Raw genomic sequence first — 25,706 nt, 5'->3', positions numbered from 1 at the left:
TCTAAGTTGCGCAAAAAGTATCTATGGTCTTCAAAAAGTATCGATTCTCGTCAAATTAAAAAAATTTTTTCATGACCCCTGTTAAGGATAGTTGCTACGCTCTCCCCCTTAAAAATACCCTTACAACTATCTCTGAAGAGCAAAAAGCACCTATGCCAAGTGTGATAGCAATCCGTTCAGTAGTGTCGGAGCTATGCCGTTACATCCCCCTTTTTAAATGCACTTGCTACATCCACTCCCCATATCTATCATATCTAAGGTATTGAAAATGTTTGCATGATCTTCAAAAATTATCGATTCTTGTCAAATTTTTGAATTTTTTCCATGCCTCCTTCTGTTAATGATAATTGCTACGCTTCCTCCCCTATAATAATACCTTTATGACTTTTTCTGAAGAGCAAGAAATAACTGTACCAAATTTTATAGCAATTCGTGCAATAGTTCCGGAATTATGCCGTTACAAACATTACACTCCTTTTTTAGAGGCATTTACTACAGCCTCTCTCCACAGAATATCCTTATAATCTTATCTAAGTTGTGCAAAAGTGTCTTCAAAAAGTACCGATTTTTGTCAAATTAGATAATATTTTAATGACCACCTTTGTTAAGGGTTAAGGACACTTCCCACGCTCCCTTCCCCCATGGAAATATTTTTTATGACCATCTCTGAAGAGCAAGAAGTACATGTACCAGGTTTGATAGCAATCCGTTAAATAGTTTTCAAGTTATGCCATTACAAACATTACACCCTTCTTTTAAAGGCACTTGCTGCATCCATCCCTCATTAAATTATATCTACGGTATTCAAAATGTTTCTAAGATCTTCAAAAAATATCGGTTTTCATCAAGTTACATGAATTTTTTCATGACCCCTCATTTGTTATGACACTTGCTACGCTCCATCTCCCCATAAAAATACGCTTATGACCATCTCTGAAGAGCAAGAAGTACATGTGCCAAGTTTGATAGCAATCCGTTCAGTAATTCCAGAGTTATGTCATTACAAACATTACACCCCCCTTTTTAAAGGCACTTACTACATCCACCCCCCATATAATCATATCTAATACATGCAAAATGTTTCTATGGTCTTAAAAAAGTATCTATTCTCGTCAAATTAGTCAATTTTTCTCATGACCTCCCCCTGTTAAGAACACTTAATACGCTCCCTCCTCCATTAAAATATCCTTATGACCATCTCAGAAGAGCAAGAAGTATCTGTGCCACGTTTGGTGGCAATCCGTTCAGTAGTTTCGGAATTATGCCGTTTTAAACACTACACCCCCCTATTTAAAGACACTTGCTACATCCACCCCCCATATAGTCATATCTAAGGTATGCAAAATGTTTCTACGGTCTTCAAAACGTATCGACTCTTGTCAAGTTATATGAATTTTTTCATGACCCCCCCTTGGTAATGACACGTGCTACGCTCCCTACCATATAAATATACTCCCTAAACCATCTTTGAAATACAAGAAGTACCTGTGCCAAGTTTGGTGGCAATCCGTTCAGTAGTTCCGAAGTTATCGCGTTACAAACATACAAACTTACATCCATTTTTATATATATAGTTTTGTAAGCACATACATGTCTTTATTATTTGTCTTTGTTTATATGTTTAAATGTAAACAAGCATTTTAATGTATTTTACTGACAAACTAGAGCCTGATACGCTCTATCTAGCTCGCTATCTAAAACACTTTATTTTTTCCATCCTGAATTTTGGTAAACTTTTTACTACTCATTCGGGTCGGGTACGGGTACAGGTAATTTTTAATCGGGTACGGGTCGGGTACGGGTTAAATTTTTTATTTTTTATCGGGTACGGGTCGGGTACGGGTAATTTTTTTTTATTATTGATCGGGTACGGGTCGGGTACGGGTAATTTTTTAAATTTTTAATCGGGTACGGGTCGGGTACGGGTAATTTTTTTTGCTGATCACTCGGGTACGGGTCGGGTTCGGGTATAAGAATTTCTATACCCGACCATCTCTAGTGAGGATAACACCTTTGACCTAAACGGGTCGAAAAAAAGGTTCTGCTAACCCTCAGTTGGATAAATGTATACTGAAGGTGTTCGAGCAAAAGAAGGAGGTTTCAGTTCGGGATGTGGCCAAAAAAGTGGGCACTTCGAAGTCAAATGTTCTTCGTGCTAAAGAACGTTTGAATCTTCGAACCTATAAAAAGCAGAAATAACCAAAACGTAGTCCTAAACAAGAAGCATCGATCAGGCCGAGGATTCGAAAGCTGTACAATACGATTCTTGCTGGAAATTTGAACTGCATAATCATGGACGACGAAACCTACGTGAAACTCGATTACAAATCCGCGAGAAGGGCAAGTGTTAAACCAGTCCGAGACATCGATTGAAGTCGAAAAATTTGGTAAGAAAGCTATGGTCTGGCAAGTAATTTGTAGATTGCGGTAAGATTTCGAAATCTTTCATCACCACTGCTTCAATGAACAGCGAAATATACATCAAGGAATGTTTACAAAAACGACTTCTTCCCATGATTCGAATCCACAAGGATCCTGTTGTCTTCTGGCCAGATCTTGCTTCTTGCCACTACTCGAAATCAACGGTAGAATGGTATACTACCAAAAACGTCACTTTCGTCCCAAAAGACATGAATCCACCAAATTGCCCACAACGTCGACCTATTGAGGAATTTTGGCCATTAACGAAGGCACATCTTAGGAAACATGTCTCGGCAGCCGAAACCATTCAACAAGTCGAAAAAGATTGGAAAACAGTGTCCAAACTTATCGCCAAAAAGTCTGTACGGAATTTAATTAGGAACGTTCGCAAGAAGGTGCGCCAGCTAGTCTACACTGGCTAAGTAGCAAATGTTGAGAATAATATTCTGTTGTTGTAGTCTAATATTATCAGTAGTCTGTCCACCGAACTGCGTGGTAATATTTTGAAGACGATTAAGAGGAATCCTAATCTGTCGGACCGTGATTTGGCCAGAAAATTCGGTGCTGCCCATAGTACCGTGAGGAGAACTCGACTCCTGGAAGGAATCAAGTCGTATCGGGCTAGCAAACAGCCAAATCAGACCATATAACCGAATAGTGTGGTCAAAATTCGTGCTCGGAAACTATATGACCAGGTAGTGACCAAGTTCGACGGGTGTCTTCTGATGGACGATGAAGCCTATGTCAAAACTGACTGGGCAAATCCCAGATCAAAAATTTTAATAGCAACGGCTCGGGGGAATGTTCCAGCCAAATTTAAATTTATTTTTGCCGACCAATTTGCTAAAAAATTTATGATTTGGTAGGGCATTTGCAGCTGTGGCAAAAAAAAACGAAAGTTTTCGTTACAAATAAGACAATGACATCGGAACTGTACTAAAAAGAGTGTCTTCAAAAACGAATTTTGCCGTTCATTCGATCCCACGACCATCCTGTAATGTTTTGGCCAGATTTGGTAAGCTGTCATTACAGCAAAGTCGTTCAAGAATGGTATGCAGAGAAAGGGATCCAGTTTGTTCCGTAAAACCTTAACCCACCCAACTGCCCCCCGTTCCGCCCTATTGAGAAATACTGGGCAATCCTGAAGAGGAGACTCAAGGCAAAGGGAAAGACATCAATCAGATGACGACCTGGCGGTATAAGATATATTCAGTCTGAGATAACGTGGTCACGATTACTCGCGATCGGCAAAGTGGAATGGTGTGATTATTTATTTTAATACAGAAGGCAGTAATGTCCTTCATGCAACGCGAGAATAAATCAGCTGACTATTGTTTAGAACTCGATCTGAGAATTTTTCCAAAATGAGTGCCGCGTACGCTTAGCGCTTCGAAGCAGGTATTTTTCTGCTCGCGTCTGAAAGGTCTCAAAATGACTGAAGCTGCCGCGGCGAAAGTACTTTGCCAAATGTGCAAAAACGTTTTGAATGGGCCATGGTGTCGTTCGATGCCAATCCAATTGAGAACGTTTGGGCTCAAATGAAGATGAAGCTAGGTAAGAACCAACCACACAATTTGAAGCGTTTTCAGAAGAATACGCGCAAAATCTCGCTCAAAATTTGCCTCGAAGGAGTCAAGCCACGCTGAAGGGGATTGGGCTTGATATTATTGTATTAGCATGTAAGTTATGAAACTAATAAAACAATATTCAAAAGTATTCTCACAACAGTGATCACACTCTTATGTAACAGACTGTATAAATTCATGCAGTACTACTATTTAGACGTGTGAAATCGGCAAGTAAAAATTACGTGCTAAACATGTAATTCTGAATAAGTCTTACGGAAAATGCAGTTGATAGACAGAAAAAACTAGTTTGAAGTTCACGCTGCATAAAAAAAATTAATAGGAAACAAACACAATATTAATATGCGAATAAATTTTTGAAAATCTATGTTACAATCAATTTTCAGACATTTTTACAGTGCAACTTTATGATTGCATTGCATGAACGTTTCAAGCGAGTTAGAGACTATCTCTAGGTATTTTTTACGTATCGAAATTGAGGCTAGAAACGTATTTCATTATGAATTCAAGAAGGAGTGTTTTTCTAAGATACTCATTCATCTTATGTTACTATGACAATTAATAAAGTTCTGTCCAGTTAGAATCCGGAATCACTCATTGTGTTGCAGTGGCACGAAAAGTGACCGCTGCAAAAAACTTTGTTTACCTAGATACCCACTTTCTGTGGTATAAATGTTTCGTGCAGTGAGTGATCTATCTAATCATGAAGTGATTTGGCCAAAAAAGCAGGAACGAGTGTCGGAATGATCCAGCGTATCAAGAGGCGAAATCATCTGAAGACCTACAAGAAGTAGAAAATCTCGGAACAAAGTGTAGAACAGAAGAAACGAGCAGCAACAAGAGCCGAGAAATCGTATTCGCGTCTTTTGCGGTGTCCGGATGCATGCGTTTTGATGGACGATGAGACTTATGTAAAAGAGGACCCAAAAACCCTTCCAGGTCCACAATACTTTACTGTCGTCGTTGGGGAGGATGTGAGCGATGCGGACAAGTCGATTCGTGTGGAGAAATTCGGTCGAAAGGTAATGGTATGGTAAGCAATATGTTCCTGTGGTTTGAAGTCAACCATTTGTTACACTACCTGAACTATAAATGCAGAAATCTATCGATCTGAGTGTCTCCAGAGGAGATTGCTGCCTTCATACAAAAAGCATGGTACACATCAGAGCTAAAAAAAGTCATTTTCATTGACTGAAAAATAGAAGAAAAGGACAAGAAATTACTGTCACTCTCAGCTTCGCTTGCAAACGCTGAGAACGAAATCCATGTCCAGTCAATGACATTTGGCCGGATTTAGCGTCGGCTCACTATGCCAAAACCACTCTCAATTGGCATGCGGGAAAGGCTATAAATTTCGTTCAGAAAAAATTAGAGGGTTGTATTCAAGACACGACCGAGCACAATAACATTAAAAATTGAACGTTTCTAGGGTTTTGTTCGTATGTAAATGGAGATTTAAGTATGCAAACCGATCCGTTGACAAATTAAAGTATTTTTAAGCTTACAATATTGAAGCTTTGGAATCATTTAAATGAGGAAAATCCATTAAAAAATCATCGAGGAACAAGCGCTGCAAATTAGATCCGATAAATCTATCGCCGATAATTCTAAATTGGCCTGATAGTTACCAGAGAACCAAAATAAAATACTCAATTCAATCCAATTTTTCAATGGTATGCAATTGAAATATTCAAATGACGTTGTCTCATAAGTTTAAGTAAAATGTTTCCGAATCGATTGTTTGTTGAGTTATATAAATCCATCAACAAATGACTGAGTTATAAGCGTTCAAAATTATGACAGAAAAATGTTACGCGATTAGTTTTGCATGTTTTAAATTGACACCCAGCCTCGGGAAGCGAAGTGTAAGGCATTTTTAATGGCAAAATCGACCAAAAATTTGCTAAATACATGGGATATTTCAGAAGAATCGGTAAATTCAATTCTTCAATAGCTAGATGATATACAAGATACTCAAGCAAACACGGTGTTGCACAGACAACAGGAAATTTCACCAACAAATAATGCAAAAGCGACAATCCAGCAAGTGAACTCATATACAATCCAGTCATCAGCTCACTGGACAAGCTACTTGTTTCATTCACAGTCAAACATCAACTAGGCAAATAAATATTGTGCAGCCTATATTTAAAGATTTCTCTCTTCATTTAGCATAACGATACGGTGTTTTTTATGCATGACGCAAAGCCTCCTATGCCGAACAAGAATTTGACATCATTTTGTACAATAGGGATTGGTGGATGAAATCATACGCCCGGGTTGGTGGTTCAATGCATAGGGCGCTGGTCTTACAAGCCAGTTGTCGTATGTTCGAGCCCCGACCTGGAAGGATTCTTAGTGTCAGTAGGATCCATAGTACTAGCCATGCAATGATTCTGTACACTAAGAATCGGCTGCGAATCTATTGAAACAGAAAGGGCAAATCCCACAAAAAGAATGTAATGCCAGGACTTTGCTTGGATGGAAACATAGGTCGATTCCAACCATTTTTTCAATAGTATACTATTGAAATACTGAAACGACGTCGTCATACATGTTTAAGTTAAAAGTTTTCGAATCGATTGGTTGTTAAATTATAACAATCCATCAACAAATGACCGAGTTATTAACGTTCAAAATTATGACACAAAAAGGTTACGCGACTATTTTTGAAACTTTTAATTGACACCCGGCCTCATATATGTTAGTGAAGAGTAAGGCATTTTAATGCCAAAAATCAATCCACCAAATTGCCCTCTGCTTCGACCCATCGAACGTTACTGGGCAATCGGGAAGAGGGTCTTCAAGAAGACTGGTAAGGCAGCTGGGAACATACAGGAATTCTAAAAAATTTGGGCTCAAGCGTCAAAAAATTGCGATGCAACACTTGTCCGGAACTTGATAAAGAGCGTTCGATCAAAAGTTCGAAAAATCGTGAAGGAATAACTTAAATTTCATCCGGTTCTCATTATGCTCAAGTTCAACCTCGTACAATAAAGGATCAATTTTAAGTTTGAATAAAATATCGTTTTTTATTTTGAATTGAAAGAAAATTTTGTGGATAGCTTCCTCAACATAAATCCACCCAAACTACCAGCAGTTCCGGCCTATCGATAGATTTTGGGCAATAACAAAGCGGAATCTTAAGAAAAGTAGAAAAACGGCTCGGGACGCGACTCGGATGACCAAAATGTGAAGCAAATGTGCCAAGGAAATTGGTTCCGGAGGTGTGCAGCGTTTGATGGGAGGAATCAGGAAAAAAGAATTTTCATTAGAAACGAAGGGGAATGATTTGTATTGATATTTTTTCCTAAAAGTACAGTGAAATACCTTTGCTTTGATGTATTATCCTTATTTGTCCGTCAATTCGTTACCAAGATACGGAATATTTTGTTATTCCGGATTCTAAATGGACATAACATTACTAGTGCTGCACAATTTGTACAATCTAATGCTACTTCCGAAAGATTCAAAAGAAACTTCATGCCAATCCTCAGATACCAATTAAAGCTACCGTAGCCTGCTTCGCACAATAAATATTTGACATACAAATCAAATGTATTCAACAATTATTTATGGACAATTTATTTATGGAAACCTATTAAACAGACAGTTCTGGAATTTAACATATAAGGTTTTTGTCAACTTTTATATCGGGAGGTATTGCTGAACAATGGAAGTTATTTCTGAATTGGTGGTTGAGATATTTACAGTAACCCTGTATATCTGACTAATTTGAAAAAATTAAAGACAGTTTAGTGACAACTAGAATAATGAAAATGTAAATAACAAAAAAAATGAAATAGCAACTAGTTTTTGATTCAACTAGAGTGTTAAATGAATTCAATGTTGTTTTGATCCATAATTTGACTAAATGCGCAATGGAGAATTTTATTCGCTTCAAAAACGCAGCTTCGTTGCTGTTCTATTTATATCGCGTACGCCTTGGTGAGTGGTGTGCGTGTTACTTTGTTCCTCGAGACTCCAATTGAACAGCAGGGTTGTTTCGAAGCGCGATTCGCTCTTATCAGCAATGAACAAGCAAACATGTGGATGGTGCTAATCCCACCCTGTGAAAAAAAAACATTCCGATGAACACCGACAGTAGTCCGGTACGATGCGCCACAAAAAGTTTCTTTGCGCTGTGTTAGCTATATCGTTAGCTATAATATTTTGTCGAAAGAAACATGCGCCAGTTGTTGACGACAGTTGGTGGAAGACGGCTGTGGTGTATCAGATTTATCCTCGATCATTTTACGACGCCGATGGCGATGGCATTGGCGACATTCAGGGAGTGATTCAAAAGCTGCACTATCTGCGTGAAATTGGAATCGATGCTATCTGGTTAAATCCGATATTCAAATCACCACAAGTGGACTTCGGTTATGATGTCAGTGACTACTACCAAGTGGATCCGTTGTACGGAAGCAATGATGATCTGGATGTGCTTTTCCTGGAGGCTCAGAGGGCGGGCATTAAAGTCATCCTGGATTTTGTGCCAAATCACACCTGCAATCAACATGATTGGTTTTTGAAATCGGTGCAAAGAATCGAGCCGTTTACTGATTTTTACATCTGGCACACTGGGAAGCACAATCCGAACGGAAGTCGACCGGAACCGCCGAACAATTGGGTATGATATTTGCGCAATTTGAATGGAAATAGATCCTTGCGATAGCATTCTCGTTAAACTAAGTGCATTTCAATCTTTCAGCAATCATCTTTCTACGGATCCGCTTGGGAATGGAACGATCACAGGCAAGAGTATTATCTTCATCAATATGCGGTTGGTCAACCGGACTTGAACTATCGCAATCCTAAGGTAGTTGAAGCGTTCGATGAACTGCTACGCTTTTGGATGCTCAAAGGAGCTTCCGGATTTCGCATAGATGCAGTCAATCGTATGTTTGAAGACAGACACTTTCGTGATGAGCCAATCAATGATCCAGCCGATCCTCTTAGCTATCGGTACACGCATCATATTTTTACACGAGATCAACCGGAAACATACGAAGTGATAGCTCATTGGCGCAAGGTTTTGGATGAATTTACGAAGAAAAACGGTAGGGAAGAAATGTGAGTTTATTTAGTTCCATGATATTTTATCATCCATGCTGAACGGTGTCTGTTTCGGGTGACAAATTTATTCTCGTTCTAGCATCATGTTGACGGAGGCATATTCCAATCTGACTTCAATCATCCGGTACTACCAATCGGAGGATGGATCGCAGCAGAGAGCCCAATTACCAATAAATTTCTCGTTGATGCAAACGTTGCACCGTAATTCAACGGCCTACGACATCAAGCGGCTTGTCGATGAATGGATTATGCAGATGCCACCGGGAAAGGTAGCCAACTGGGTCTTAGGAAGTCATGACAAATCTCGGATTGCAAGCCGATTTGGACGGGAACGGGTCGAAGCGATGGCATTGTTGACCCTTGGATTGCCCGGGGTAGCTTTTCTCTACTATGGTGACGAAATTGGAATGGAGGATTACAGAGATATCAGTTACGAAGATACGGTTGATCCGAAGGGTCGTAATCAGGGCCCAGAGAAGTACAAGCAGATGTCCCGAGATCCGGTTAGAACACCGTTCCAATGGGATGATGGCAAAAATGGTGGATTTTCGTCGGCTGCAAAAACATGGTTACCGGTACATCCTAGTTATGAGGCACTCAACTTACGCAACCAGAAGCCATTGAATGACAGTATATTTAATTTCTATGCAAACTTCTTACGCATCCGCCAAGATCAAATTTTCAAGGAAGGCAAGTTAATATCTAAGGCCTTTAGCAAACAAGTTTTTGTCTACGTTCGGTATCTTTCAAAACCTGGAGAACTTTCTACAACACCATATCGAGCGGTTATTATCAATTTATCAGCTGGCTCCTACATTGTCGATTTGGGAGAGTTACTACACATAGAAGGCTATGCTAAAGTTTTATTAGTAAGGAAAAAATCTAATTTGTTTGTTGGTGACACAACTGATCCAAGGCATCTACCGGTAGAGCCTTACGGAGCCATCGTTGTTGGTAATTAGGTAACTTCAGAAAAAAGATTGCATTCCGGGTCAAATACAAGTGTGTTACAAATGGCAATAACTTGACGTCTGCTTAGCGGCTTGTGTTGATCCGCGAGGTGGGATTAGCAGTTCAACATAATCTGCTAATGCACTGATGTGCCGAAGGCGAAACATAACAAAACATAAATAGTTATGTGCCCTTTAGCACAAACCGATACCTACGAGGATCCCTTTTCGTCATACAAATCCTCTGCGTATTTCAAATATTTCTGACGTTCAACGTACTGGAAATTGCGTTTTGATTACCACTGTTAATATTAATTTAAAAATATATAGAGCATCTAAAATCTAATGACTTTCAGACCAAGCGACGAAAATTATATTTTTTTTCTGTTATGTTAAATATGCACCGAACTAGTCATTTTATAGCATTAGTATTGCATTTTATAGCATATAACTTGTATACTGGTCAATGGATGAGTTATTAAACTTTGTATCAAAATATTTTAGTTGTATTTGCTCATTTCCCGAAATTAACAACTTGCTGCGAGCAAATGCAAAAGATGCATTCGCGCTATCTAAAAATCAGTTTTTGTGTAGAAGTGGTCTCTCTATTTGTGCAAAACAAATGGTTAGCCAGTTTTGAGTTTCAAAACTTTACACATGTTTTGAGTACGGCCAATTATTTGTTTTACCCAAATAGAGAGACTATTTCGTAACACGACTGACGCTTTCTTTAAATCGTTGTAATTCGGAAACTAATAATTATGTGAAAAACTTGAGAGCCTATTACGGAAACTTGCTGACATATAAAACAATGGTAACTGGCAAGTGAAAAGAGTGTTTTGAGATACTGAGCAATTCCAGACATGGATAACAAGTCATCAGATTTCACATACTCCGATTTGGTGATTAAACTGAAACACTTGGAAAAGCATGCCCCTTTAAAACTTATATCATAAATCACCCGTGATGAAGCCTAGCTAATTTATATTTGAAACAATCAATACATAACATCATATTTGTTGTCGCATTCAATTTCAACGCGTTCGTCATTTTATCCGCTTTAGTTAAAAACGAAGACGCAAAGGGAATTGAGGGAGCCACGCGGTCGATTCAAAATCAGGCCTTAATTTGATTACCTGAAAATGTTACAAACAAAAAAAACATTAATAGCACTTGCAAATTTACCAATTCTTGATATAAAATAGTCTTTCACACGCTAGAATATGTTTTTACACTTTGAGGGCAATAAATTCTTCCATTAGAGTATTTTTTTATAAGTAACGTTCTCAAGATATTTGGACATGTAATCTCATGTTTTCGTAAAATTGGACCGTTTTAACCGTTTTAATGAGGCTGATTATTTTAAAAAGATCGTTGATAAATTATAAAAACTTTCATTGCTTATTTGTTGCAGAGAGTACAAACTTTCATTTTAGGAACTTAAACACTAGTATTTCAAAAAAGGCTGTACCTGTTAACGTTTTTAACTATGAACGCATCTGTTAAAATTCTTGTATGCTAATAATGCGATTAAAGCGTTTTGCTTATCATTCAAACTGAACATGCTTTCGTATTAACAGCTATTTTGATATTATTTTTTTTTATAAAAAATTTATAAAATTCTGGCCTTTTTGCGTAAAAGCTTTGTAACTTAACAATTTTTATTTGCTATTGGATCTCGTAGTCACCCTTTTTCTAGGGAAAGATGAGTTTCCATTTCCATCCAACGAGGATCGGGGGTCACTTTGTCCGCGGCTTATCTCATCATCCATTGCTTCATCGTCGGTGTTGTGTGTGATTTCAGTTTTCTTTTCGTTGTCCTTGTTGATCGTAGTCTTGGGCTCGTTGAGAGTAGCTGTAGATGCCTGCTGCCTTGTTGTACATTGGTTACAGTTGCTGGTTGGTTGGAGGGTAAGTTGTTAACTGCAGCTGGTGTATTTTGTTCTATAGGGGATATTGATGGTTTCGTTGAAGGGGATGCTTCATTGTTGTTGGTGGCTGACACAGGTGTTCTGGGGTTGGTGTGAAGGAAGCACCGTTGTCCTTTGGTGTAGTTGTCTCCTTGTTCAGTTTATCACATGGCTTTCCGTAGTGAACAGCTTTTTTGCAATATTGACATGTGGCCATCCGATTGTCATAGGTAACAAGTGATTTGCACGGAATTCTTGTATTTTGACCGAATGTCACATAAGAATGTAAGCGCATGCGTAGAATGTAAGCGCATGCGTAACAAACGTACGCCATTTAGAATACCGGGGAATAAAGTTCTTCCACTTTACTTTTTCGATAGAAAGAATTTCTCCGTATTGAGACATACTTTTGCGAATATAAGAATCGGTGACGCTTGAGGGAAGATCATGCACATGCACTTCTATAGCACTATCTTCCATATATACTGGAATGTTGTACTTAATGTTCTCGTGCTCCACATTGTTATTGTCTTTTGCGAATTGAATTGCATTCAACTCTTTATAAAACTGGATGTAAACAACATTATTTGTCTTATTGCATAGAAGTAAATGCACACGTTTAATGTCAAGATGCATTTGCTCCTTAAGCAAACCTTCAAGTTCTCGTATCGAAGGTCGAATTTTGCACTGCCTGAAGTCAACAACAATTGTATTCTTTCGTGTCGGCTGTAGCTTTTGTTCGTTTGGTTCACTCATTTCGAGGTCGTTCTATTGTTCACTACAAATACTGTATTTAGTTTCTTCCGTCCAGAACGTAAGCGGTTTTGTTTTATCGACTGACTCGGATGAGATGTGAAAGCGAACTGTTTTTTTGGTATTAGAAAAGTAAAACAATATTTGAGAAAAACTGTGTTTAATTGATTTAGTTTTTTAGGGTAACGGATCCCTATTTCATCTCATCTGTAAGGACGTTACGTCAAAAACCTTATTTTGTCACAAAAATCAATATAATTGTTTCATATTTCTGCTCAATTCGCCTTGCTCAACCTTGAGAATCGGAAAACATTTCTTGGAAATTAATATAATATTCACATTTTTGATTTGGGTGAAATTTTGTTACAAGATGGATAATTATGATCCCTAACTACAGTCATAAATTTAAGTTGGGAACTTTTAAAGAAAAAAAGTTATTTGAAAAAGAATTTTCCTTGTCAAAACCGATTATTTTTGCTTTTCTCATATAGAAAGGTTATGCAATCACTGTGAAATCCGACTTTCGAACGGAGGCCCGGAGGGCCGAGTGTCATATAAAATACGTATGTATAAAATATGTATGTATACAATATGTATGTATGTATTAGAGATGGTCGGGTATCGGGTATTTTACCCGAAACCCGACCCGTACCCGTACCCGACGGGTTTTTGGTCGGGTACGGGTAAAAATTTTTATTTTCGATCGGGTACGGGTCGGGTACGGGTAAAAAAAATTTACTGCTTACTCGGGTACGGGTCGGGTCGGGTAAAAAAATTTACTACTCACTCGGGTACGGGTCGGGTACGGGTAAATTTTTTTTTCTGATCGATTACCCGACCATTTGTACTTCACATGTCATGTTTACACGTTGACGAGAATTTTTTATTGCAAAACAGTTGTTCCGAAAAATAAACAATTTGATTCAAGGGGTTTTGACATTCGCGCCTAGAACCAGACCTGAAAACTGGCATCTTTTTCCAGAAAAAAACATTTCTTTTCTTCATTTAAAAAAAACGATCAATCATAGTTACGTGAAAAGTTATGTGAATATTTTTCACCCTACTTTTTTATAACATATTTAATAAGATACACTGCCTAAGCTCTAAGATGTTGCGGTCAGACCCTACTTTCCACGTAGGTTTTAATGGACTCCCATTTTAAAGCTGTTTAATGCACAATCCAGTAAAAATTATTTGATTAATATATAAAATGTAGTGTAGTACTCATATCACATTCAGATACCAGAAAACTGTTATTTTAAATATTGGTTGGAGATTTTCAAAATTTACATATAAATCATTAGGATTCTAACCATAAAAACATGAACATTTATTTCAGAAAATCTGCATAGAAGTTCTTCTTATTCTTCACTTCTGGGTGGTGTCACCTCACTTGAAATGACACCGATTGATGGCACAGCAAGTTGAGCTATATTGCCAGTTCGATGTCAACATTTCATAAGGGCACATAAACCAATGAGAGTTTCTCTTTGTTTACTTTCTCTTTTGTGAATATCTCCTTAATTTCCACGTGTACCTACAAAGTACCTACAAATGTTCAAACTACTTACACTTGAAGGACTCACAGTTCACCATTTTCAAAATTGAATTTTTCACACCGGGAATACACGTGAATTATTCGATGTTTGGTCAATTCACGTAAACGAACCGATGATACTCTATCAATTTTAGGGGATGTTCGTGATTTTTCAAGTGATTTTAATGTGAATTTTTATTTGTGTGTCAAGATAATGAGCACGCTTACTTGTGGTTCTAAAGAATTGGATCAAAAGTCGCACTGTTTCGTAAAAACCATACCTACCAAAAATTGAATAGAATGGGTATTACGACATTTTGGATAAATATGCTTCTCGAAAAATTTGAGTAGATATTACTCCCTTTTGTTGACATTTGTAAATGAGTATAAAGTACCAAAGACATTGGAAATCTATTCATGCTTCACAGTGTATTTATATCACAAACGAATTTCCAGACATGACAGTCACGATCTTTTTTTGGCGCACATCTACGGTCCTCCGTGAAACTGGCACCAATGGTGATAAATTGGTTGCACTGCTGAGTTCCCATCATCGCATTCATAATGCAAATGTCAAACCGTGAGAACCCTTTCGATACGTTAGCCCATTTGTATATATTGAGATTTCATGGCACACTTTGGTCGAAATGATAACAATGCAATTAATCTCGCGCTCCACCAAGCGATGAGTGCGGCCATTTCAGAAGACCGGGAACGGACCAGATTTTTATTTAATACTAGCTGAATTACCCGGCGTTGCTCGGAAATGTTTCGTGAAGGGAAGACCGAAAAAACTTCTCGAAGTTGTCCTGCTTAGTGAAATACTCTTGTAGTGAAACATAACTTAGACGGAAACCCGATCGAACAATACTCCGTTCATGTTCAAATTGCGAATGATCAGTGCCCCATCTCAGATCTCTCAATAATCATAAATTTCATTTCTCGACAAACCTCATTTAGTTGCTAGAAATTTGTCAGTGAACGTACTACAGATCTCCTTCATGATTACCCTGAGTAGTGTAGTAAGTATCTATGCTTTTCAAAAAATATCGATTCCCACCTTTGGTACATGTGCCAAACTTGATGGCGATTCGTTTAGTTGTTTTGTAGTTATGCTGAGACTTGAATACACTCACGTTCATAAGCAGACAAAGACTATTTTCCCTTAGTTCTTTGAATTCCCCGCAAAATGGAACCAGAACTTTTAAAATTATTTAAAGAAAAATACGACCTTGAAATTCTTGCCACTCTCTTGTTTTATAAAAAATGGGAGAATAAAATTTATTTTCAAAAACCCTCCTTCTAGTCTAAATGTCGATTCTCTAAGTTGCGCAAAAAGTATCTATGGTCTTCAAAAAGTATCGATTCTCGTCAAATTAAAAAAATTTTTTCATGACCCCTGTTAAGGATAGTTGCTACGCTCTCCCCCTTAAAAATACCCTTACAACTATCTCTGAAGAGCAAAAAGCACCTATGCCAAGTGTGATAGCAATCCGTTCAGTAGTGTCGGAGCTATGCCGTTACATCCCCCTTTTTAAATGCACTTGCTACATCCACTCCCCATATCTATCATATCTAAGGTATTGAAAATGTTTGCATGATCTTCAAAAATTATCGATTCTTGTCAAATTTTTGAATTTTTTCCATGCCTCCTTCTGTTAATGATAATTGCTACGCTTCCTCCCCTATAATAATACCTTTATGACTTTTTCTGAAGAGCAAGAAATAACTGTACCAAATTTTATAGCAATTCGTGCAATAGTTCCGGAATTATGCCGTTACAAACATTACACTCCTTTTTTAGAGGCATTTACTACAGCCTCTCTCCACAGAATATCCTTATAATCTTATCTAAGTTGTGCAAAAGTGTCTTCAAAAAGTACCGATTTTTGTCAAATTAGATAATATTTTAATGACCACCTTTGTTAAGGGTTAAGGACACTTCCCACGCTCCCTTCCCCCATGGAAATATTTTTTATGACCATCTCTGAAGAGCAAGAAGTACATGTACCAGGTTTGATAGCAATCCGTTAAATAGTTTTCAAGTTATGCCATTACAAACATTACACCCTTCTTTTAAAGGCACTTGCTGCATCCATCCCTCATTAAATTATATCTACGGTATTCAAAATGTTTCTAAGATCTTCAAAAAATATCGGTTTTCATCAAGTTACATGAATTTTTTCATGACCCCTCATTTGTTATGACACTTGCTACGCTCCATCTCCCCATAAAAATACGCTTATGACCATCTCTGAAGAGCAAGAAGTACATGTGCCAAGTTTGATAGCAATCCGTTCAGTAATTCCAGAGTTATGTCATTACAAACATTACACCCCCCTTTTTAAAGGCACTTACTACATCCACCCCCCATATAATCATATCTAATACATGCAAAATGTTTCTATGGTCTTAAAAAAGTATCTATTCTCGTCAAATTAGTCAATTTTTCTCATGACCTCCCCCTGTTAAGAACACTTAATACGCTCCCTCCTCCATTAAAATATCCTTATGACCATCTCAGAAGAGCAAGAAGTATCTGTGCCACGTTTGGTGGCAATCCGTTCAGTAGTTTCGGAATTATGCCGTTTTAAACACTACACCCCCCTATTTAAAGACACTTGCTACATCCACCCCCCATATAGTCATATCTAAGGTATGCAAAATGTTTCTACGGTCTTCAAAACGTATCGACTCTTGTCAAGTTATATGAATTTTTTCATGACCCCCCCTTGGTAATGACACGTGCTACGCTCCCTACCATATAAATATACTCCCTAAACCATCTCTGAAATACAAGAAGTACCTGTGCCAAGTTTGGTGGCAATCCGTTCAGTAGTTCCGAAGTTATCGCGTTACAAACATACAAACTTACATCCATTTTTATATATATAGTTTTGTAAGCACATACATGTCTTTATTATTTGTCTTTGTTTATATGTTTAAATGTAAACAAGCATTTTAATGTATTTTACTGACAAACTAGAGCCTGATACGCTCTATCTAGCTCGCTATCTAAAACACTTTATTTTTTCCATCCTGAATTTTGGTAAACTTTTTACTACTCATTCGGGTCGGGTACGGGTACAGGTAATTTTTAATCGGGTACGGGTCGGGTACGGGTTAAATTTTTTATTTTTTATCGGGTACGGGTCGGGTACGGGTAGTTTTTTTTTATTATTGATCGGGTACGGGTCGGGTACGGGTAATTTTTTAAATTTTTAATCGGGTACGGGTCGGGTACGGGTAATTTTTTTTGCTGATCACTCGGGTACGGGTCGGGTTCGGGTATAAGAATTTCTATACCCGACCATCTCTAGTATGTATGTGACAAACAAAGTCACTCAATTTTCTCAGAGATGGCTGAACCGATTTTCACAAACTTAAATTCAAATGAAAGGTTTACACAATTTTCTCGAGTTTCCTTTGAATCCGACTTCCGGTTCCGGAATTACAAGGAAATATGTGAAAATTTATGAAAAACGCGCACTCCATTTTCTCGGAAATTTTTTAACCGATTTTTTCAGGTCTTGAAATTCCCCGAAAAGTCATCTAGTTGGCAGATCTTGTTAGTTAGTGAATATATAAAACTACTTTGGGACTACTAGTTCCCGGTTTCCGCTTCTGGAAGCACCGATAACAGTGAAGAAAAGCTTCAAAAATAGAACTCACTTCGATTTCTTAGCAACGGTTAAACCGATTTTCACAAATCATGATTCAAATTAAATCTCTCATTGCCCTAAAAAATATTGAGCAATTTCATCCAGATCCGACTTCCGGTTCCGAAATTATAGAACGATGAATGTCAAAACATTCAAATCGTCATTCAAAATAATTCATTCAAAACTGATACGCGTCGGTACGTGCGGCTTTGCTCCGTTCGCAACGTGCTTTACTCAATTTCTTATAGCGTGCAGGATTGCCACATTTCAATCTATATTATTCAGGTGAAAAATATGTAAATTTGTACAATTTTTATTTAATTTGTTCCTAATTGTTAGCGTTATTACAAGATCGTGATAACGATGCTTTTCTATAAAAGTACACTTATTGCCTCTCTCATATAAAAAGCTTATGCAATCACTTGAAAAATTGTTTAGTGAAAATAGGCCCGGAAGACTAAGTGTGTATGTATGTGTGTGAGTAGGTGTCAAATAATGTCACTCATAAAATAAAAGAATCTCATAGTCCCTCAGGTTACTATTGAATTGAATCATGCTTTCATAGGGTAAAGTGTGTTTAAAAATGCACACCGTCATTTGAAGCGACGATGCAAAAGAGGGTAGAGTTCTTCTATATTTGGCTCAAAACTGACTCAATTTGTAGGCTATATTAGTTACTTACTAAACGAACCGACATCGGGTATACTGGTTCCATGTTCCCGGTTCACAAATTGAAAAGGTTATGTTAGTTCATACTCAAAGAAAGTTTATTTTATTCAAGATCGAAAAACAAATTTTTTGCCAAATCTAATAATATTTAAAAAAATGTACTATGAGAAAGGCATCATTACACCACTAGGTGGAATAAAAAAGGTTTTTGAGTGTAATTTTATCGAAAACTAAACCAACGAAAGTCATAATTATCTCAGAATTCAATGAAACTCAGTTTATGAGAAGATATATATTGTGTGCATGTCAACTTGTTTTGGTTCCAGAGGTGCAGGTTATGATTTTAAAATTGGTAATCAAAAGTAGGAAATGGTTCTTAGGTAGAAATTGCAGAAGCACGTGTGGAATGATCTTGACCTAATTATATATATTAAGTATTTCTTGAGTGTTGATACGTGTGCGTGAGTACCTCACTTTGTCCTACTTACTTTAGTTTAAATTATTCACCAGCAACGAGCAGTCGTTCATTTCGAAGTTTAACTTAAAGTTTGTTATGAATATATACCAAGTTTGTTACTGACACTTTTTACATATATCAGGTTACCTGTGCAGTTAGAAAACCTGTGAAATTTACACACAAATTGAATTCCACTGGATTATGAGATGATTATCACTTTCATTGGTTTAGTTTTCGATAAAGTTACACAAAAAAAGGCAGTTCGGACAAGGGAGTTTTTTTAAACAATTTTTTTCTCTTTAAAGTGCCCAACTTGGATTTTGGTAGGGAGCATAATCACATATCTTGTAACAAAATTTCATCCAAATCAAAAATGTTTTTGTTTGCAAATCGACTTTAAATTTTCAAAATCGATTTTTTCATTGTATTAGTCGATTAGGAATTTGTTACAAGTTTTTATTAGAAAACTTGACTACTTTCGTAAAAACCACTCATACAACACTTTTTTGTAGGATTTGTGAATTTTCGACTACAGCTATTGGAAAAAATTGGTAAAAAAGTTTGGCCCTTTTCAAAAGACAGTCTAGATCATTATTAGGAAAACAAAGTATGCGAAGTGGTGTTTTGTGACAAAGTCTTCATGTACAGCAAAATTAATTAAAATTTTAGAGGGTGCTGCCAACATTTATTCTAGTTAGCGCGAAATTCGTCTTATTGATAGAACTCAATCTTCAATAGAAAATAGTACTGAGTGTGAATGATAAGCATTACCCGGACACTGCTTAAAATAAATCAACCTTTTTTGGCTGGTGTGCTGAAATCAAACGTGGAGGCGCAACAGGCTTGACAGTTTAATACACCCAAACTTCCGTTTACGTAAACTTTTTCTACGTTACCTCTTTTTACGTAACTCTTTTTACGGAAAAAAATTCCGAATAACTTAATTTTTTTTTACGTTGAAAATTTCAAATAACGTAAACTTTTTTCACGAACCTACTTCGTAAAAAGAGGTTTTTGCATACAATGAAAATCGTTTCCGGCTCATTTCTATTTCATGGAAATTACTACAATATGGGTATTTTCGGTACGGGTTTTATGAGTAGATGTCGGAAAATGATGTTTGAGGTGGTTCTGAATTCCAAGATGGCGACCTCCGGTTTATTGATATTTCTTGAAAACCCTTACAATATGGGTATTTTCGGAACGGGTTTGATGAGTATATGTTGGAAAACAATGTTTACGGTGTTTCTGAATTCCAAGATGGCGACGGTTTTCAAGGAATATCAATAAATCGGAAGTCGCCATCTTGGAAATTGATGCTGCTTAGAACATTCTTTTCCTGTAAATACTCATAATTTCCGTTCCATAACTATCGAATACACCCAAACCTCCATTTACGAACATTTTTCATACGTTACCTCTTTTTACGTACCTCTTTTTACGAACCAAATCTCAAATAACGTAATCTTTTTTTACGAACCAAATCCCAAATAACGTAAACTTTTTTTACGAATCTACTTCGTAAAAAGAGGTTTTGTCATTCATCAAAAGCGATTTCCATGGAAACTACTATAATATGGGTATTTTTGGAACGGGTTTAAAGAGTAGATTCCGGAAAATGATGTTTGAGGTATTTTGGAAATCCAAGATGGCGACTTCCGGTTGATTGATATTCCTCAAAAACCCCTGCAATATGGGTATTTTCGGAACGGAATTGATGAGTAGATATCGGAAAATGATATTTGAAGTGGTTTTGAAATCCAAGATAACGACTTCCGGTTTGTTGATATTCTTTGAAAACCCATACAATATGGGTATTTTCGGAACGGGGTTACTGAGTAGATGTCGGAAAACGATATTTGAACTGGTTCTTAAATCCAAGATGGCGACTTCCGGTTTATCGATATTCCTTGAAAACCCTTGCAATATGGGTATTTTCGGAACGGAATTGATGAGTAGATGTCAGAAAACGATGTTTGAGGATGTTTTGAAATTCAAGATGGCGACTTCCGATTTGTTGATATTCCTTGAAAACCCTTACAATATAGATGTTTCCGGAACGGTATAGTGTTTTAAAGGAATACCAAGTTAAAGGAAAATTGCAAAAACATTCAAAAGATACTAATAAACCGGAAGTCACTGTTTTGCATTTCCAAACCACCTCAAATATAATTTTCCGACGTCTACTTTTAAATCTCTTTCCGAAAGTACCCATATTGTAAGGGGTTTCAATGAATATCGACAAAAATCTTGGATTTAAGAACCACCTCAAATATAGTTTTCTGACAACTACTCATCAATCCCGTTCTGAAAATACCCATTATGTAAGGGTTTTCAGGGAATATCATGAAACCGGAAGTCACCATATTGGATATCAGAACCACCTCAAACATCGTTTTCTGATATGTACTCATCAGTCCCGGTCCAAAAATACCCATATTGTAAGGGTTTTCGAGGAATATCAACAAACCGGAAGTAGCCATCTTGAATTTGAAAACTACCTCAAACATCGTTTTCTGACATCTACTCATCATTCTCGTTCCGAAAATATCCCTATTGTAAAGGTTTTCAAGAAATATCAAGAAACCGGAAGTCGCCATCTTGGATTTCAGAACTACTTCAAACATCGTTTTCTGATATCTACTCATTAACTCCGTTCCGAAAATACCCATATTGTAAGGGTTTTCAAGGAATATCAACAAGCCGGAAGTCGCCATCTTGGATTTCAGAACCACTTCAAACATCGTTTTCCGACATCTACTCATCAATTCCGTTCCGAAGATACCCATATTGTTAGGGGTTTTAGGCAATCTCAATAAACCGGAAGCCGCCATCTTGGATTTTGAAACGAGCCCAAACATCATTTTCTTGCACTTACTTTTCACATCCGTTCCGAAAATAAACATATGATGCGTGGTTTCCACAATAATCACACAAAACTTTTTTTACGAACCAAATCCCAAATAACGTAAACTTTTTTTACGAACCAAATCTCAAATAACGTAAACTTTTTTTACGAACTACTTCTTTTTACGAACCCCCGTTTAGTTCGTAAATGGAGGTTTCGGTGTTTATTTTACATATCTAATAATACATATGCATACGGAAAACTTTTTTTACGTTGAAAATTCGAAAAAAAACCTTTTTTTTTCGTCATAATTTGATTTACGTAGTCCCGATTATTAGGTAAATGGAGGTTTGGGTGTACATAGGGTACTAATCTAACAAGCCAGTTGTCGCATGTTCCAGACCCGATCTGGAAGGATCGTAGCACCAACAATTGAATGATTCTGTACGCTAAGAATCGGTAGCGAAGTTTGTTGAAACAGAAGGTTAAATTCCACAAGAGAAACGTAATACAAAACAAGCACTGAAGATGTGCCAATGTCTGGTCGTCTTAATGAGGCTGTTGATTTAAAAATCATCACAAAAGTTCATTTTATCGTTAAGGTAGATCGAAAAGACATGTTTCGGCTGACATCGTAAAGATATCGGAGGTAAGTGTATTCACAATTTAGCAAGAGAACTTAAATATGAAAAAAAGGTTTACCACCATGTTCGCTGGACTCAGCCCCCAGCGACTACTTTCTGTTCTAAGATTAAAAAAAATCCTTCTGGATCGAAATTTCCATCGAAAGAAGAGGTCGTCGCTGATACCGAAGCGTTTTTCTAAGAATAACGATGAATGATGGTTTAAAATGTAGGAACGCATTATTTCGTGAAGATGTTTAAAAGGAAAATCAAATGACGTACTAGATATTAACGGTCTGCGCGACAATCGTTATAAAATGATTTGAAGACTTTTGTTAGGTTAGGTTAGGTTTTGTGGGTTTTAGTATAGTTTTGTGTCACGCGATTGCTTGACTATTCAGAGTTTTTTTTAAATTCCGGGAACTAATATTTTCGTACTCATCTACAACAATTTTACGATAAGTAATATTTTTGAGTCATTAGTTAAGTTCCATCAATTCCAATTTGAAACAGAAATAGTATTACCTATATTGACAAAGTGTTTCAATTTATTTTACCATATTTAACCAGTAACTACAACCACAAACTGGACTGATTAGGTTAGGACTGATCAATTACCAATCACAATGGCCTCATACGCACCCAGAGCGAGTCCGGAAGTTTCAACGCTGTCTCCAACTTTATAGCTTGATTGCTTGCTAGTCAGTTTCACTGTGGCAACTTCACTGGCATATTCGTACAAATGGTGCACGTATACTTTCTGCGAGCTTCCGGACAGATTGACCAGTACCACGTTGTACGGGTCTTGATATCGGTCACTGTTTTCCTGAATAAACCGAACGAATCCGAAGACGTCGTCGGTGAAAGCACGCGATTCGAATGCTCCATGAGTGAAGACACGGTTTTTGCGCAGTTGGATTGCGTCTACGTAGAACTTATAAGTGCTGATGGATGCCTCCTTCTGCATGCGTAGATTGTTGTTCGGGTATTCCGGATGTAGTGGAAGCCAAGTCTTGGAAGCGCTAGAAAATCCAGCATTGTACACGCTATCCCACTGGAACGGCGTTCGCTGAGGATCTCTGGAAGCATATTTGTAGTTGTCCGGTCCAAGGTTGCATCCCTGAGGGTCTCGGGTATCTTCGAAGGACATTTCTCGGAAGTCTTCCATTCCGATTTCCTCGCCGTTGTAAACGACAGCAGCTCCGGGCAGAGTCATTAGCATAAGTGCCATTCCATCGATTCGGGCACTTCCGTAGCGACTTGCGAAGCGAGGCTTATCGTGGTTACCCAGGACCCAGTTGGTAATTTTCCCACTCGGCATGTTGCTCAGCCATCGGTCGATGATGTACTTGAAATCATTCGCGTTCGACCAATTGTTCAAATCTTCGATCATAGCGAAATTGAACGGGAAATGAGCTCTGGGTTGTCCATCATCCGATTGATAGAACTTCATTGTCATGGTTAGATTGGCGTACGCCTCCGTCATCATGATGCTGTAAATTAGTAATCAGTTAATCAAATTTTTTTTTTCAGTTGTGCACCTACACAGTCTCGAGTCCATTCGCAGCCACGTATTCATCGATCAGCTTTCGCCAACGACCCACGACCTCGTACGTTTCCGGTAAATCTTTCGTGTAAATGTGATGAGTGTATCCGTAGCTGTTCGGATCATCCGGGTTGTTGATGGGTTCATCGCGCAAATCCTCAACTTCGAACATATGGTTCACGGCATCGACTCGGAATCCGGAAGCTCCCTTGGCCATCCAAAAGCGCAGAATGTCGTCAAATTCTTTGATCACTGCTTCGTTACGGTAGTTCAGATCCGGTTGACCAACGGCAAACTGATGCAGATAATACTGCTGACGAACGTCGCTCCATTGCCAGGCTGATCCATAGAACAAGGATTGCTACACGAAGTTGTTGATTTGCATGAACATTTTTAAAAAATTTATCACTTGAAGTAATATATATCAGAAAACTTACCCAGTTATTTGGAGCCAGAGGGCGATTATCACCATTCGGTTTGCCACTGTCCCAAATATAGTAGTCTGTGTAAGGATCGATCCTCTGCTCCGATTTGATAAACCATTCGTGCTGATTACTGGTATGATTCGGAACAAAGTCCAGAATAATTTTGATACCTAGCTTCTTCGCCTCGGCAAACAGTTCCTCTAGATCTTCGTTCGTTCCGAAAAGTGGATCCACCGAAAGAAAATCGCTCACATCGTATCCGTAATCCTCTTGGGGTGATGAAAAAATCGGACTAAGCCACGTCGCATCCAGTCCAGTATCCTTCAAGTGCTGTAGCTTTGCGGTGACTCCTTTGACGTCACCAACTCCATCGCCATTCGAGTCGTAAAATGATCGCGGATAGATTTGATAGAACACGGTAGTCTCCCACCAATCCTTCTGCTGGGCAAAATTTCCTCCCAGAAAACAACCCAAAACTGCCAATGATAAAAGCACCACCATACTGTTGGCCATTTCACAAGCCAATTACTTACTGCACTGATTTCTGCTCACACCCAGGCTATTTATATAAGATATCCGGGTCAACAATCAAAATGGTCCCGTTTGGTGGTAAGTATCAGGCATTCGATGCGTGGGTTCCTGGTAGGACTCTTTGCATGATGCTGAAGTGATGATAGGGGGCCAATTTACAAATGCCCATAAAGATTATCGACCTTTTGTTCTCGATAACACCTATCGTTGTTAAGGTTCATGTCGCTTTGTGTCACTTGATTTACCAAGAAAAAAGAAATATATTCATCTGTAAACTGTTTTTCAAGAACTTGTGTATCCTGCTTCAGTGACATACTTTTAATCTGAGTTATAGTAGTTAAATGATGCCTTTTCCTAGTTTAATAATTTGACACGCAATCAATCAATGAACACAGAAAAATGTGTATTGCTCCTTAAACCGAATTATCAGTTGACAAAAAAAAAACAATCGCTAAATACGCAATAAAAAAAGCTGCACTGGTTGACTTGATTTACGAATGATTATAATAACCTGATTTGATTGAAAACATCGCGCGATGAGCCTGTTTACCCCGGGTCGCTATTTCACTATACCGATTATGCCAAAACCATCTGGTTCCGCATGTGGAAATTTTTTTATGTCAAACAGAGACTGATCTATTTAAGTTTTCCGAAGTAGTTTTTTGATATCACTTCTTCAATCAATAAAAATATTTTTTATGCAGTTGAC

General features: G+C 37.7%; 3 protein-coding genes across 7 annotated transcripts in view; 1 reads left to right on the top strand and 2 right to left on the bottom strand.

Moving 5' to 3' along the window:
• The window catches only part of LOC131429690 (dual specificity calcium/calmodulin-dependent 3',5'-cyclic nucleotide phosphodiesterase 1A-like), a 614,729-nt gene that overhangs the window by 257,805 nt on the left and 331,218 nt on the right, over nucleotides 1-25,706 (bottom strand). The gene's annotated exons all lie outside the window — the stretch shown is intronic.
• LOC131429696 (maltase 1-like) lies at nucleotides 7,942-10,505 on the top strand. Its single transcript, XM_058594005.1, has 3 exons — nucleotides 7,942-8,640; nucleotides 8,722-9,083; nucleotides 9,166-10,505. The coding sequence occupies exons 1-3, from the start codon at nucleotides 8,125-8,127 to the stop codon at nucleotides 10,046-10,048; spliced, it is 1,761 nt and encodes a 586-aa protein (XP_058449988.1). The 5' UTR covers nucleotides 7,942-8,124; the 3' UTR covers nucleotides 10,049-10,505.
• LOC131429697 (maltase 1-like) lies at nucleotides 23,017-25,021 on the bottom strand. The gene is made up of 3 exons (XM_058594007.1): nucleotides 24,479-25,021; nucleotides 24,041-24,402; nucleotides 23,017-23,988 (listed from the first exon to the last, which is right to left on the bottom strand). Exons 1-3 carry the CDS (start codon nucleotides 24,977-24,979, stop codon nucleotides 23,106-23,108), a joined length of 1,746 nt encoding a protein of 581 aa, XP_058449990.1. The 5' UTR covers nucleotides 24,980-25,021; the 3' UTR covers nucleotides 23,017-23,105.

The sequence above is a fragment of the Malaya genurostris genome, chromosome 2 (genome assembly GCF_030247185.1).
Source record: "Malaya genurostris strain Urasoe2022 chromosome 2, Malgen_1.1, whole genome shotgun sequence".
In the NCBI taxonomy this organism is placed as follows: domain Eukaryota; kingdom Metazoa; phylum Arthropoda; class Insecta; order Diptera; family Culicidae; genus Malaya; species Malaya genurostris.
The sequence above is the reverse complement of the archived record's forward strand: the minus strand, read 5'-3'. Positions and strand labels throughout refer to the sequence as shown.